Source organism: Protomyctophum bolini (genome assembly GCF_963924005.1).
Source record: "Protomyctophum bolini genome assembly, chromosome: 13".
Classification (NCBI taxonomy): Eukaryota; Metazoa; Chordata; class Actinopteri; order Myctophiformes; family Myctophidae; genus Protomyctophum; species Protomyctophum bolini.
Window position 1 is genome coordinate 7,359,449 of NC_137874.1, and position 12,520 is coordinate 7,371,968.

The following is a 12,520-nucleotide window of genomic DNA, read 5'->3' on the forward strand; positions in this document are numbered from 1 at the left end:
GCCAGGCCCGGACGGTTAGCTCAACCGTCTGGGCACCTATGTAGGCTGCGAAGCCAGCTGGACGGCGTGCCGCGGGTTCAACTCCCGAGCCCGACGGCCTTTGCCGCGTGTCACTCCCCATCTCTCTCTCCCTTTCCTGTCTAGTTACTGGACCCTATCAATAAAGGCAAAAAACGCCAAAAAAAATATCGTAAAAATAAATAAAAATAAAGTAGGCTTTCAGTAGGCTGAAAGGAAATGGGGAGAGAGAGATGGGGGGGGAGTGACATGCAGTAAAGGCCGTCGGGATCGGGAGTCGAACCCGCAGCACACACATTAACCCATTCTGACCAGGAACCCGTTTTGGTGTTAGCCATCATGTTATGCTTTAGCTATTGAAAAATAGCAGATCTACAAGCTCATAGCGCGCCACCGAGTGGCGCGCTAGGAGCTTGTAGGTCTGCTATTTTTGAAAAATCGAAGAACCACTGACATTTTTTTAAATCTGATCTCAGGTCAGAATGGGTTCATCAGACCAGTGTGTGTCCTAGTGGAAACCTCGTATGAATCTGATCTCAGGTCAGAATGGGTTAATATCTATGATAGTCTTGATATAACTTAGTGCTGCGAGTGCAGTGCGAGGCGTTGTGCAGCTTCTAGTTCCCAGTTCAAATATGATTATTTTGAGTACAACTAAAGCAGGTCTGAATTACAAATGGATAAATTACTTTTACTGTGCAGCACTGATTAATATCAGAATGGATTAATATCAGAATTCAGAACTGATTAATATCAGAATGGGCTGTTATTGTTTGTGAAATAAACTATATAGAGAGAGGGAATACACAAAGCACCATTCACATTTTATTAAAAACATTTATTGACCACTTGTCAATAACAACAGCAATAAACAAACCAAAAAACATCAAACAAACAAACATGGGTTTGGAGGAGCCTTGGTTGTACAGGTCAAGCTCTGGATAAGAAAATGTCAACGAACATGCATGGGGGGTTGTCCAGTAATTACTCAAATCATAAAATAAATTCATTATCCCTAATTGTCTTAAAATTGTTTATGTTTTGCGTCTCGGTATGATACATCTGTTGTATAGAATGCTAGCGCCATTAGAAACTAAACAAACAAAAAAGTTGTCATGCCATCTGTTTACAAAGTGACAAAGCATTAAAAAAAAGAACACAATAAACAAACAACAACAAATAATTCCCTCCATTATGGAAATATCTCACACTTTCAACCCCCCCCCCCCCCCCATCAACACCACAGAAAAAAAGAAAGTTCATAATTTTCCTCGCATACTTACATTACTTACAATGTAGGGTACTTCTAATATTCATTGCATTGTTAAAACACATCATGCTTATCGCTTATGGTCCTCGATGGAATAGTAAACACAACAATGGTGGGGTTTTTTTTGGACAGAGAAGAAGTAACTACTTAAATTGGATCCAACAGTTCTGCAGACAGTCCTCCAGCACTCTACCAGGAGCACCAGTCGGCCATTCACTATGTGTGTTATTTACTACAGGTCGAGTCTGAAGGCATCTATATCTCCACCGGGTCGCGTCACTGGCTTTCACTCCCTGGGCTTGTGGTGACGTCTGACCAGCCTTGCTTTCCTCCTCACACCCGCTGTGGACAGACAGAGTGACAGAGAGAGAACGACAGAGAGACAGAGCAAGGGAGACAAAGAGAAAAGGGAGACAGAGAGATAATTAAATGAGAAAACTAATTGGGTTCTGCACTTTCTAAGACTGCACTGAGAGAGAGAGAAAGTTGTATTGAGCCAATGCATTGTCTACACTCTACACAGGCTGATATGGTGGACACGGCATAGCAGTCTGTTTTTGTTTAAATGAAGGCATGCCTTACGCGAACTTCATCCGTTTCTTACCTGGAGGTCTCTTGGCAGGTGCTCTTCTTCCGCCTCCCTCTGCACGCACGCACACACACACACACACACACACACACACACACACACACACACACACACACACACACACACACACACACACACACACACACACACACACACAATCAATATAAAGAGAGACGTACAGACATAAGTTCTAACTACACATTCTCGCTCCCAACTCGAACCCTCATCATGTCAGTATCATGGTCAGTATCATGTCAGTATCATATCAGTATCATGGTCAGCATCATAGACAGTATCATGTCATTATCATGGTCAGTATCATGTCAGCCTCATGGTCGGTACCTTGGTCAGCCTCATGGTCTGTATCATGTCAGCCTCAAGGTCGGTACCATGGTCAGTATCATGGTCAGTATCATGTCAGCCTCATGGTCAGTATCATGTCAGCCTCATGGTCAGTATCATGTCAGCCTCATGGTCTGTATCATGTCAGCCTCAAGGTCGGTACCATGGTCAGTATCATGTCAGCCTCAAGGTCGGTACCATGGTCAGTATCATGTCAGCCTCATGGTCAGTATCATGTCAGCCTCATGGTCAGTATCATGTCAGCCTCATGTCAGCCTCATGGTCAGTATCATGTCAGCCTCATGGTCAGTATCATGTCAGCCTCATGGTCAGTATCATGTCAGCCTCATGGTCTGTATCATGTCAGCCTCATGGTCAGTACCTTGGTCAGCCTCATGGTCAGTATCATGTCAGCCTCAAGGTCGGTACCTTGGTCAGCCTCATGGTCTGTATCATGTCAGCCTCATGGTCGGTACCTTGGTCAGCCTCATGGTCTGTATCATGTCAGCCTCAAGGTCGGTACCATGGTCAGTCAGCCTCATGGTCAGTATCATGTCAGCCTCATGGTCAGTACCTTGGTCAGCCTCATGGTCTGTATCATCATTCTATCATGTCAGCCTCAAGGTCGGTACCATGGTCAGCCTCATGGTCAGTATCATGTCAGTATCATGTCAGTATCATGGTCAGTAATCAGTATCTAGGTCAGTATCATGATTAGTCATGATGTACGTATATTGCATGACACGCACGCAAAAGTGTGTCTTCACCACCGGACAAGAAAGGTAAGCCTCGGAATGTGACGAGTTGAGCGTGAGAAAGTGTGTGTCTAAAAGTAAAAAAACTAAACAGTCACAGGTTTCTGACCTTGAATGAGTTTGGTGATCCTCTCCGTCTCCATGTCAATCAGATCTGGGTTGCTGTGGATGGTGGTGATCTTGGAGTAATCTGGTCCTATAGAGGGCATGGAAACAAAACCTTTGGACACAAAATAATGGTGGACGACATTTCCTCCCACACCACCAGAGCACATATATACAACACCAGTTTCAGTCAGACAATAATACATCTCTCTCTCTCGTTTACATCTGAAAGTGACCACGGCTCAGAACATATATGCACATGTATTATGATTAAAGCCATTGGGAATTATTTAATAAAATGACACTGTGTGGAATTGCACACTATAGTATGTGTCATATACCCTGGTCACTTCAGGGAGGAAAGGCGAGAGGCATTTTAAAATAAAAACCATTCATTTTATTAAGGGCCTACCCTCAATGATCTGAGGCCGGAGGACCGTGATGGATCCCGTTCCACCTTAACAGCGGGCAGCGGAAGGAAGGTCGTTGGAAGTCATTTAACGACTTAACAACAGTGTACAGACTGACTGACAGACAGACAGACACCACCCGACTAGTCCTCCTCCGCCACCGCAAACACACAGTAACACACGCGCACACAAGCACACACACACACGCACACACACACAGTAACACACACAAGCACACGCGCACACACACACACACACGCCCGCGCAAGCACGCACACACACCCGTCCACCACTCCAAATCCACACCAACACACAAGCAAAATACAATTCCCGGTATATCTCCTAAGCCAAAGCTTTTCATTTCAACAATCAGCGGCACAAACAGGCTTCACCAGGAGGAGCAGGTGAAATGAGAGGAAATAAGAAGAGCGACAGGCATCGCAAAAGGCATCCACATTGTCTCGGTGCGCACCGTGAGAGTCACAACTTTCTTTTGGCTTTCATCTTTATTAATGGACAGTAGCTTTATGTGCGTGGAACCATTATATGTCGCAACTATAAAACTATTCACAGAGAAGGAGCAACTATACAACTAAACATACTTCCTGGCATAACGGCTACTGAGCTTAAACAAACGTCATAAAACCGAAATGAGCTTGTGCTGTTTGTTGTGGAGGCTGGCCAGGGACATGCGGTCTAATGTACTACAGAGAGTGTTCCCTGTGTAAAACATGCCTGCCAATCCCGTCATTACTGTCACTAGTGATCTACAGTATGCAATATGCACATCTCCCAACTTAACCTTAACTATTAAACATGAAATGGCTCTGTAATATGTTGCTCTCTCTGCAGTTAGACTGTGTTATGAACTTTATCTGCATGCGTGTCTGTGCATGCTGTGAAATGCATAATATCAAGTTTTACTGTTGAGAGAGAAAAAAAAAAAAAAAAGAATAGACTACTATTATTGATTGCATTTTGTATGACTTGCAACACTGGCAGATACACCTTTGCGGGATGGCTTGTCGTGGTCTACATGTACTGTCATCTTAGTGATGGAATCTGTTTTAACTCGATGTATTCATCGCGGGATGGTTGAGCCCAATCAAGTACTGTTGCCTGGGCTGGGTGAATCTGCCATCAGTCATTCAATCCAAAGTGTGGAAATAAAAATGCATGCGGAACTACTTCCACATTTGGGATTACACAACGGTGAGTTGAATATCATCCATAAACTGTTATTGCTGAGTTATTCTACAATTTGCTTTTTTAATTTGTGTCAAACTGAGATGCTATATTAATTCACTGGAATTCAATGAACTGAAAAATGAATTGATTGACCCAATTAATACATTTGTGATATTAAACAAAGTTTCTGAATGATATATCGATTCCACCTTTTTTGAGGCTAAATGTTTAGTCCTCAAAAAAACAAAAACAACAACAACGTGGAAAACAAAATCCCGAAACAGATTTAGATAGAATGCCACTAAGTCCAAGGAGGTAAGAGATTGCCTATTAGTCAAGGCAGCTTGAGGAGAATCCGTGCTCATGCCGTTCCATCTTTTCATTTATTTTGTTTTTGTCTCCAACTAACCTCCCTCTACGATTTGCTTGATCTCCTCATCCTGCAGAATGTGAACCCCACTCTCCAGCAGCTTCTTAACCTTCGATACCTCTAGCGTGACCCCAAGCGTGTCGGGGAATCAAGCATAGGTCACGTGCCACGAGGTGCAAAGCAAGTGGAAAAACATTGTGGAGTTATGGAACGGTTCCAAGACACACACTGTACTGAACTTTATCAGGCCCTGGCGTGCCAAAAAATACCAATGGATTGACACGTAACATGTAGTGCGGTGCTATATACGGTACAGTACATGAAACCTTTGGAACAGTCGTGTGTTGGATAGACCACTCTCTGTGCCATGGACGAAATGAAGCGTTTCAGCATTTGATTCAAATCAATCGTTTAGTGCACGGATGAATGCTTTTTGAAATGAGCCCCCAAAAAAGTTCTGAGGGAATTTGTGACGGCAGTACACCAATGTAATCAAATGCCTTCCAAGAGTATCGCCGCTGAAGCTCTGATGAGGCTCTGAGGACAGTATAGAAGAGGTTCACGCCATGCTACAGCTGAGCCGACAGAGACCTCATGGTAGCGCTTATGTATGTTACTGTGTATGTTAATGACAACATGGAAAAAATGTACTTCACGTAAGATGATGATATGCCATTAACCCAGCTAAGCATGGCCATGTAATGAATGTGTTAAGCGCCATTCGAAGCAGCATGGAAGCGCTTGGATATATGCTACAGTATTATAACACTGCTGTATTGTCATTTGTTTATAGAAAACTTACCTTGGTCCAGAAGTTTCTTAATCTCTGCATCCGACTCCCCACTGTGTGCTGTATCAGAAAGAGAGAGAGAGAGACGCCGTGTCGTCAAATCTCTTCCCAAGTTGGGTACAGTTTGCAGACAACCCACTGTTCCGAATGTTACACCGTACCTTCAATGACTCTCGTGACCTTGGTGAGGCTCGGATGCCCTTCAACGACCCTGGTGCGCTTGGAGAAGGTGACGTCGTCGCCTCCCTGGATCATTCTGGTGAGCTCGGAGTGGCTGTAGCTGGGGTCGCCTTCCACGACCACCTCTGTGATGATGGGCTCCGTGATTTCCGTCTCGATGACCCGCGTCACCTTGGTGATGGATGGCTCTCCCGCGATGACTCTCGTCACCTTGGTGATGGAAGGTTCTCCTTCGATGACTCTTGTCACCTTAGTTATTGATGGCTCTCCTTCGATGACTCTCGTCACCTTAGTAATAGATGGCTCTCCCTCGATGACTCTTGTCACCTTGGTTATTGATGCCTCTCCCTCGATGACTCTTGTCACTTTGGTGATGGAAGGTTCTCCCTCGATGACTCTCGTCACTTTGGTGATGGAAGGTTCTCCCTCGATGACTCTCGTCACCTTGGTGATGGTGGGCTCACCGCCAATGATTCTTGTCACCTTGGTGATCTCAGGAACTGTAGAAGAAAAGTTTGAAATACACTTGAAATACTTCTTAAGCTCCGTACAAGCTCCCCAGGTTGGCGGAGGGTGTGTGTTGTAGAGCCTCTAGGATCACATTAGATAATTGACACAGGGGTGAATAATGGTTTACAAAATCGTGGGATAAAGATTTAGAAAAAAAAAACAATAAGATTAGTCATAGGGCATGATGCCACACAAAATAGGGCCCTGTGTCTCTTACAGAGGCACACTGTAAAAAGTTGCAGACCAGAGCGTAAATGTTTTGCCTCGGCTGTTCCTTTCCAATCATCACATCCTGTCTGTCAGGAAGGAATGACATTTTTGCCAGCATCGACAAGAATCCCTACAACTCAATGGACAGTGATATACTGTAGAATATGGGCAATGTTACACTTAATTAACTTTGTATTCTAGTACCAGCCGCACAATAAATTGTCTTTCGCTGCTGGAAGAAAGCCTCGCAGACAATCCTCTAAACACAAGACAAATCTCCTCGTTTCCTTTCGCTGCCATTGAACGTGACGTGCCAAACACTCCGGCCAAAAGGCATTCTTTACGTTTTTATGTGTGCTGCTTCTGAGCAGAACTTCGCCGAGTGACGGTATTTATTGGGCTATAAATAGATGAAAGCTGACAGATGGGTGGTGGAAACACATCTTCTGATCTTCTCTCTGAGCTCTCTGGCCGAGAGATACAGTACTTACACTACTAGGTAGTCCACTGCCACACTCATGTGCCACTCTCTCATGTTGGACGTACAGGTGACATGGAGGCCTTATAACTAAATATGTTGCCTGCTTATTAGCTAAAGTTATTTTTATGTCTACCCATGCCACCAAGGTTGTTCAAATGGCCTATACAGCAGTATATTTCTTCACTAGTTTACTAGTCTTCTTCTTTTATTTTATGTCCGTTGTAGTATTTAATAGAACTGAAATAGGCCTATGTCTAATCATGCAGAGTATATGTATGTCTACGATTACATTTGATGAACTATTACCTAAGGGAAGGGGCGTATTGTCTGTTTCTTAGGGGTTAAACGTTGGACACTTCGACATGTATTTGGGTGAGCCAAGGGTGGAACTGGTGGCCTTCTGACCTATTGGCATAAGTAAGGAATGATACAGGTTTCTTGCGTGCAGAGTCATGAGTCATGACTCATGACACACATTTGTGTGTGGGCATGTATTTATGTATTTATTTATGCATTTATGTGTGTCCTTACAGCATGTGTATGTACAGACATACTGTATGTTTGTGACTGCTTGTCTTCCCTGATCTGTTTGAAGTCTGGTTGTGGAGTGCATGCTCATCAACACTGCTTCTTCTTTTATTTGTAGATCCATCCATCGCACTCATCTCCACGTGTAATTCATTATAGTAGTTGGCGTGTGTGTGTGTGTGTGTGTGTGTGTGTGTGTGTGTGTGTGTGTGTGTGTGTGTGTGTGTGTGTGTGTGTGTGTGTGTGCGTGCGTGTGTGTGTGACACGTGTGTGACGTATCCAGGGAAGAGCCATGAGGCTCTTCCCTGGATACGTCACCCTCCTCTCCTCCGCTATTGCCCACACACCTGCAGTTCATCAGCTCGTCACCTTGCACTGTTTAAACGCAGGCTTCCCACCCACTCATGTCCAGATGCTATTAGGTTGTACTGCCACTGTTCTGTAGAGTATTCTCTATAACCGTGGTCTCCGGTTAGTCCAGCATTCCTGTCACATCTCCGTTACCTACAGACTGACCTGAATGTACTGTATGTCTGCCCGAATGGACGTTCCGCCAGCGTCACTTGTTTAACTGCCTTGCTTACCCTTCTGCCATGGCATTATCCTATCCCTGCTCCTGCAATGAACACTGTTAAGCGAACGTTCTAAACTGCTGTACAAGCTTAGGCTAATTTGTGAAGACATTACAAGTCTTAGAGCACTGGCTAGACGTTACTCATGACTTGTCTCTGTGTTCCTCCATTAATATAACGTGTTCTGAATGTGATACAAAGAAAAGGTTGCCTGAACACAAGCTTCCGTGTTCAGTAAGAGGAGATTGTGCACACGGAAGCAACTGCATTAGAGTACAGCGGCTGCTCTTTGCCGTCATTCTGTTAATAAGAAGCAGACGGCGGTCCTCTCTCAACCTCGTAATATACCCCTATCACCTCCGAACAATATTAGACTTTATCTTCCCCTATGTAACCGAATACGTCAAGGCACACGCTCCCATCTGTCTGGGACCGAGCCGAGTCTGGACCGGACCCAGAGCCAACTAATAGCCTCTGTGAGAGTCCTCTGTGGTCTCCAAACCATGCTGCTGTGACAGCCCAATTACCGCATCACCCCAGAGGACCTGATTAAAAGAAGCCGGAGGATCCAAGACAAGTCAACTGGAGCAGTGCTGAGAGAGCTTGCTACTAATGGACAATTGGCTTCACGAGATACCGTGGTCTCAGGTTGCATAATGGGAGTCTGTGTACTGTACTGTACTGTACTGTGTTGTGTAACCACATGAACGCTTTTTTTTCAAATATTCAAATATCCTGTTAACGTGTTTCTTTTGCGTAATATGTTATGTACAGTGAATTGCCTTGCAATTATCTATACTAATAGATACTATTTACAATAAATACAATACTATTTATCATGCATGTACGTTTATTTGAAAGAGTAATCGTCTCATATTCTATGTCTCACTCACACAGTGAACATACTGTTAAGGTCTCACCTGTTTCCACAATATGGGTGGTGGTTATAGTTCTCCCTGTAACACAGAACAAAATGGCTTCAGTCAGGATTCTTTGGCCTGAAACTGTTCAAATAAAAAGCTGATGTGAAGACAGTGGACACTTACTTATGAAGGTGAGTGGGATCTCGACCCACGAAAACCCAGACACAAACTATAAAGGAAACAAAAGCAGGTGTGACAGGGATGGGAGGTGATGAGGGTAAAACACAGGGATGAAATGGAAAATCGCAGATGATTGTTTGGGGATTCAGTGTTAATTTTGAAACGTTTTATTTTTATTTTTAGTCATAGTCTTTTGTTTTATTCATATTTTAGTCATCTGAAATGTTTTAGTTTTAGTCTAATAAATATAAGATTTTAGCCGAATAAATCTATGGTTGATTTTGTCTACAAGTTTTTGATGGCGATGTAATGCCTGATTTTACACTTGGCTGCATGCTGAAATTAGCCGATCTACAAGCTCAAAACACGTTGCAGCATTACGCGTTGTGAGCGTGTAGATCTGCTATTTTGAGAGCGCAACACCCGAGCGCAACCAAACATAAAATGACTTGTCTTTTAGTTCTACTGGTTCTCTTCACTAGTCCCTCCCTATAACATTTCAGTCTATAGTTTGTAGTTGAAATTGTCAATATATTTAGTCTTATAGTTTTAGTCACCATAGCTTAGTTTTTATTTAGTTTTCGTCAGTGGAAAAAAAAAAAAGTAGTCTGCAAAATCATAGTCGACAAAATGAACACTGATTCCTGCACAGCCCGCACACATGATGTAACTAATGTCTTTGTGTTCCTCCTACCTTTATTTGGATGTACTTGATCAGCTTCTTCAGTAGAACCAGGAAGTCCTCGCGGCCCACGGGAAGGTCTGCGTAAAGGAAGTCATTATCAGCATAACGTACAGTATAGTGAACCGTATACTGTACATCCTACTGTACCTACACCACTGGCTCTTATCGGGGGGCCTCGGAATTTGCACTGGCCACGAAGTCAGAGCTCAATGCGTATTAAATAACACAAAACACCCAACAGTGTAAGAGCCACAAACGACAAGACGTTTTATTGCCAATTATGGACCGGATGCCACGGACGACAAGACGTGCTCCCTTGGAAAAATAAATAAATAATTCACATTTTTTGAAAATTCCTCTAATCTGGTGTACAGGTGATGACGTGCACATTACATGCATACGTAACATAATTACAATTTCTTTATTTTTTTTTATAATGGGCGAATTGGCAACCAAAGCCAGCTAAACTGGTGACCACCAGGTGGCGCTGAAAGAGGACCATATAGCAGTGTTGACGTGTAGTTGTCCACATGTACACACTGTAGTTTGCATTCGGTTTGTGTAGTTTTAATGGCATTTCTTTCTCTGAGACCCCAATTTATATTGTAAAATCAATGTTGATTTACCGGTAACCCTGAGAGTGTACAAATGGAACCCGTTAGTGTCCATGTGTACACTCTCAGAGTTACAGACCCATGAGGGTCCATTTGGTTCCAAACTATCATTTAGCTGGGCACCCCCTGGAACTCCCTCAAGGACCGCCTGGGGGTCCCCGGACCCCACTTTGGGAACCCCTGTGTTAAAGAATGAACGACATGGTTCACGTACCACCAGGATACAGGATGTTCTTCACCACATGGACTACGCCGTTGGTCGCCATCAGGTCGTTGTCAGGCACGTCCACGCTGTTCACATGGATGCTCTTATTCACCTGAGAACACACAAGAACAAACACACAATCCCTTTGACTGACCAATCGCAAAATCTACAAACGCACTCCCTTTGACCTATAGAACAAATACACATTCCCTTCGATTGACTGACCAATTCAAATGAGGCGGGGAAGTGCTGCAGTTCAATCCACTGACTGTCCCGTAACATAGTGGGACCTCAGAGCTCAGCTGTATTGTATTGTCACTGATTGGGTCCTGGGAGCCATGCACAGCTGGTCCGACAGACAGACAGAGTAAGCTAGTGATTGATGATGTGTTAAGAGTCCCAGTGCAGTTTAGTCGCAGTATATTTTGACGAAACGCGGCCTCCCATTAAAGAAATATAAAGAAAGAGAGAAGGCTTTGTTGTATATATCCCTGTGGGGGAAATTACTTTTCTACATCCCAGCTAGTTAGTTAGTTAGTTAGCTTATCTTCATCATGATTTAACACAGAAGATATAGAGAATAAAGGTTAACAGATGGGTGGGCCCTGATTGAAGGCCTGAGTTGGCCCTGATCCAGAAAAAGTTGGGAACTGCTGGCATATATACATAGCTCTGGACAAGGTCTCAGATGGACGTAGCGTATAGGACAGATCATGGAAGGAAGGACAGACCGATGGAGTGCACACCTGTCCATCCTCAGCGGTTTTGGTACGGGACTACAGTAACAACGCCAAGACACTATACTATTTTTTAAAATTATAACTGGCTCATGCACTGACTGCACCAATAGCACGTTGTGGGGTTGGCCGGTGCCCCGTTTTCCAAAAAGGCCACCTTTCACCCTCTACGACGTGTTCAAGCCAAAGCGCCCCCCCCCATTTCTGTCATTCTTGAATTGCCAAGTTCAATAAATATGATCTAATGCAAAGGCATATTCACCACTCGTACTGTATAGCTTTAATATACACACAGCATGGCACAATTAAGGACCCATATGAGTCTCTGTAGCAGACTAAACACAAGATAATGACACGTTAGACATAAATCTATTTAATAACAATAATATTACATAAGCTGACATCAGCTATTATAGCGACGTTAACAGCACTTAAGTTGCAATGGCCGCCCACCATGCACGACCACAACAGTGACTCTAATCATGGTAATAATGACTCAGGAACATCTGAACAAGCTGTACTTTTCTCAGCGCTTCGGAGACACCACGTGGGTCTGGAGGTGAGAATTATACAAACAGGATTCCAGATGCTGGGGTTCCATTGTCAGGGGGGGGGGGGTGGATGGGTGGGGGGAGCACGGGTGACATGTGGATTTTCCATCTGTGGCGGTTAATTTCCTGTAATTTAAATGTCTTCTCAAATGGAAGGTCGCTGGAGGTGGACAGGCCCGGGTGAGCGGAGGCCGGGTGTATAGAGTTCCACCTCCTCGCTTTGTTCGTTCCATTAACCCATTCTGACCTGAGATCAGATTCTAAAAGTGTCTTCTATACATCCTGACAGTTTTCCATTCTGACCTGAGATCAGATTCTAAAAAATGTCTTCTATGTCAGTCGCTCTTCGATTTTTCAAAAATGGCAG

General features: G+C 43.9%; 1 protein-coding gene across 4 annotated transcripts in view; it reads right to left on the reverse strand.

The window, feature by feature from the left end:
- Positions 1-830: 830 nt before the first annotated feature.
- Positions 831-12,520, reverse strand: part of postna (periostin, osteoblast specific factor a) — a 59,950-nt gene continuing 48,260 nt past the window's right edge. The window contains exons 14-24 of one of the 4 annotated variants that reach the window (XM_080780539.1): positions 10,875-10,977; positions 10,056-10,123; positions 9,365-9,410; positions 9,239-9,274; positions 5,999-6,517; positions 5,850-5,897; positions 5,087-5,167; positions 3,492-3,536; positions 3,084-3,170; positions 1,893-1,931; positions 831-1,630 (exon numbers count right to left, since the gene is read on the reverse strand). In XM_080780539.1, the coding sequence (XP_080636665.1) occupies positions 1,575-1,630; positions 1,893-1,931; positions 3,084-3,170; positions 3,492-3,536; positions 5,087-5,167; positions 5,850-5,897; positions 5,999-6,517; positions 9,239-9,274; positions 9,365-9,410; positions 10,056-10,123; positions 10,875-10,977 (1,128 nt within the window). In that variant the 3' untranslated portion in view covers positions 831-1,574. The remainder of the gene's footprint in view (positions 1,631-1,892; positions 1,932-3,083; positions 3,171-3,491; positions 3,537-5,086; positions 5,168-5,849; positions 5,898-5,998; positions 6,518-9,238; positions 9,275-9,364; positions 9,411-10,055; positions 10,124-10,874; positions 10,978-12,520) is intronic. The other 3 variants (XM_080780540.1, XM_080780541.1, XM_080780542.1) reach the window with 3 other exon arrangements.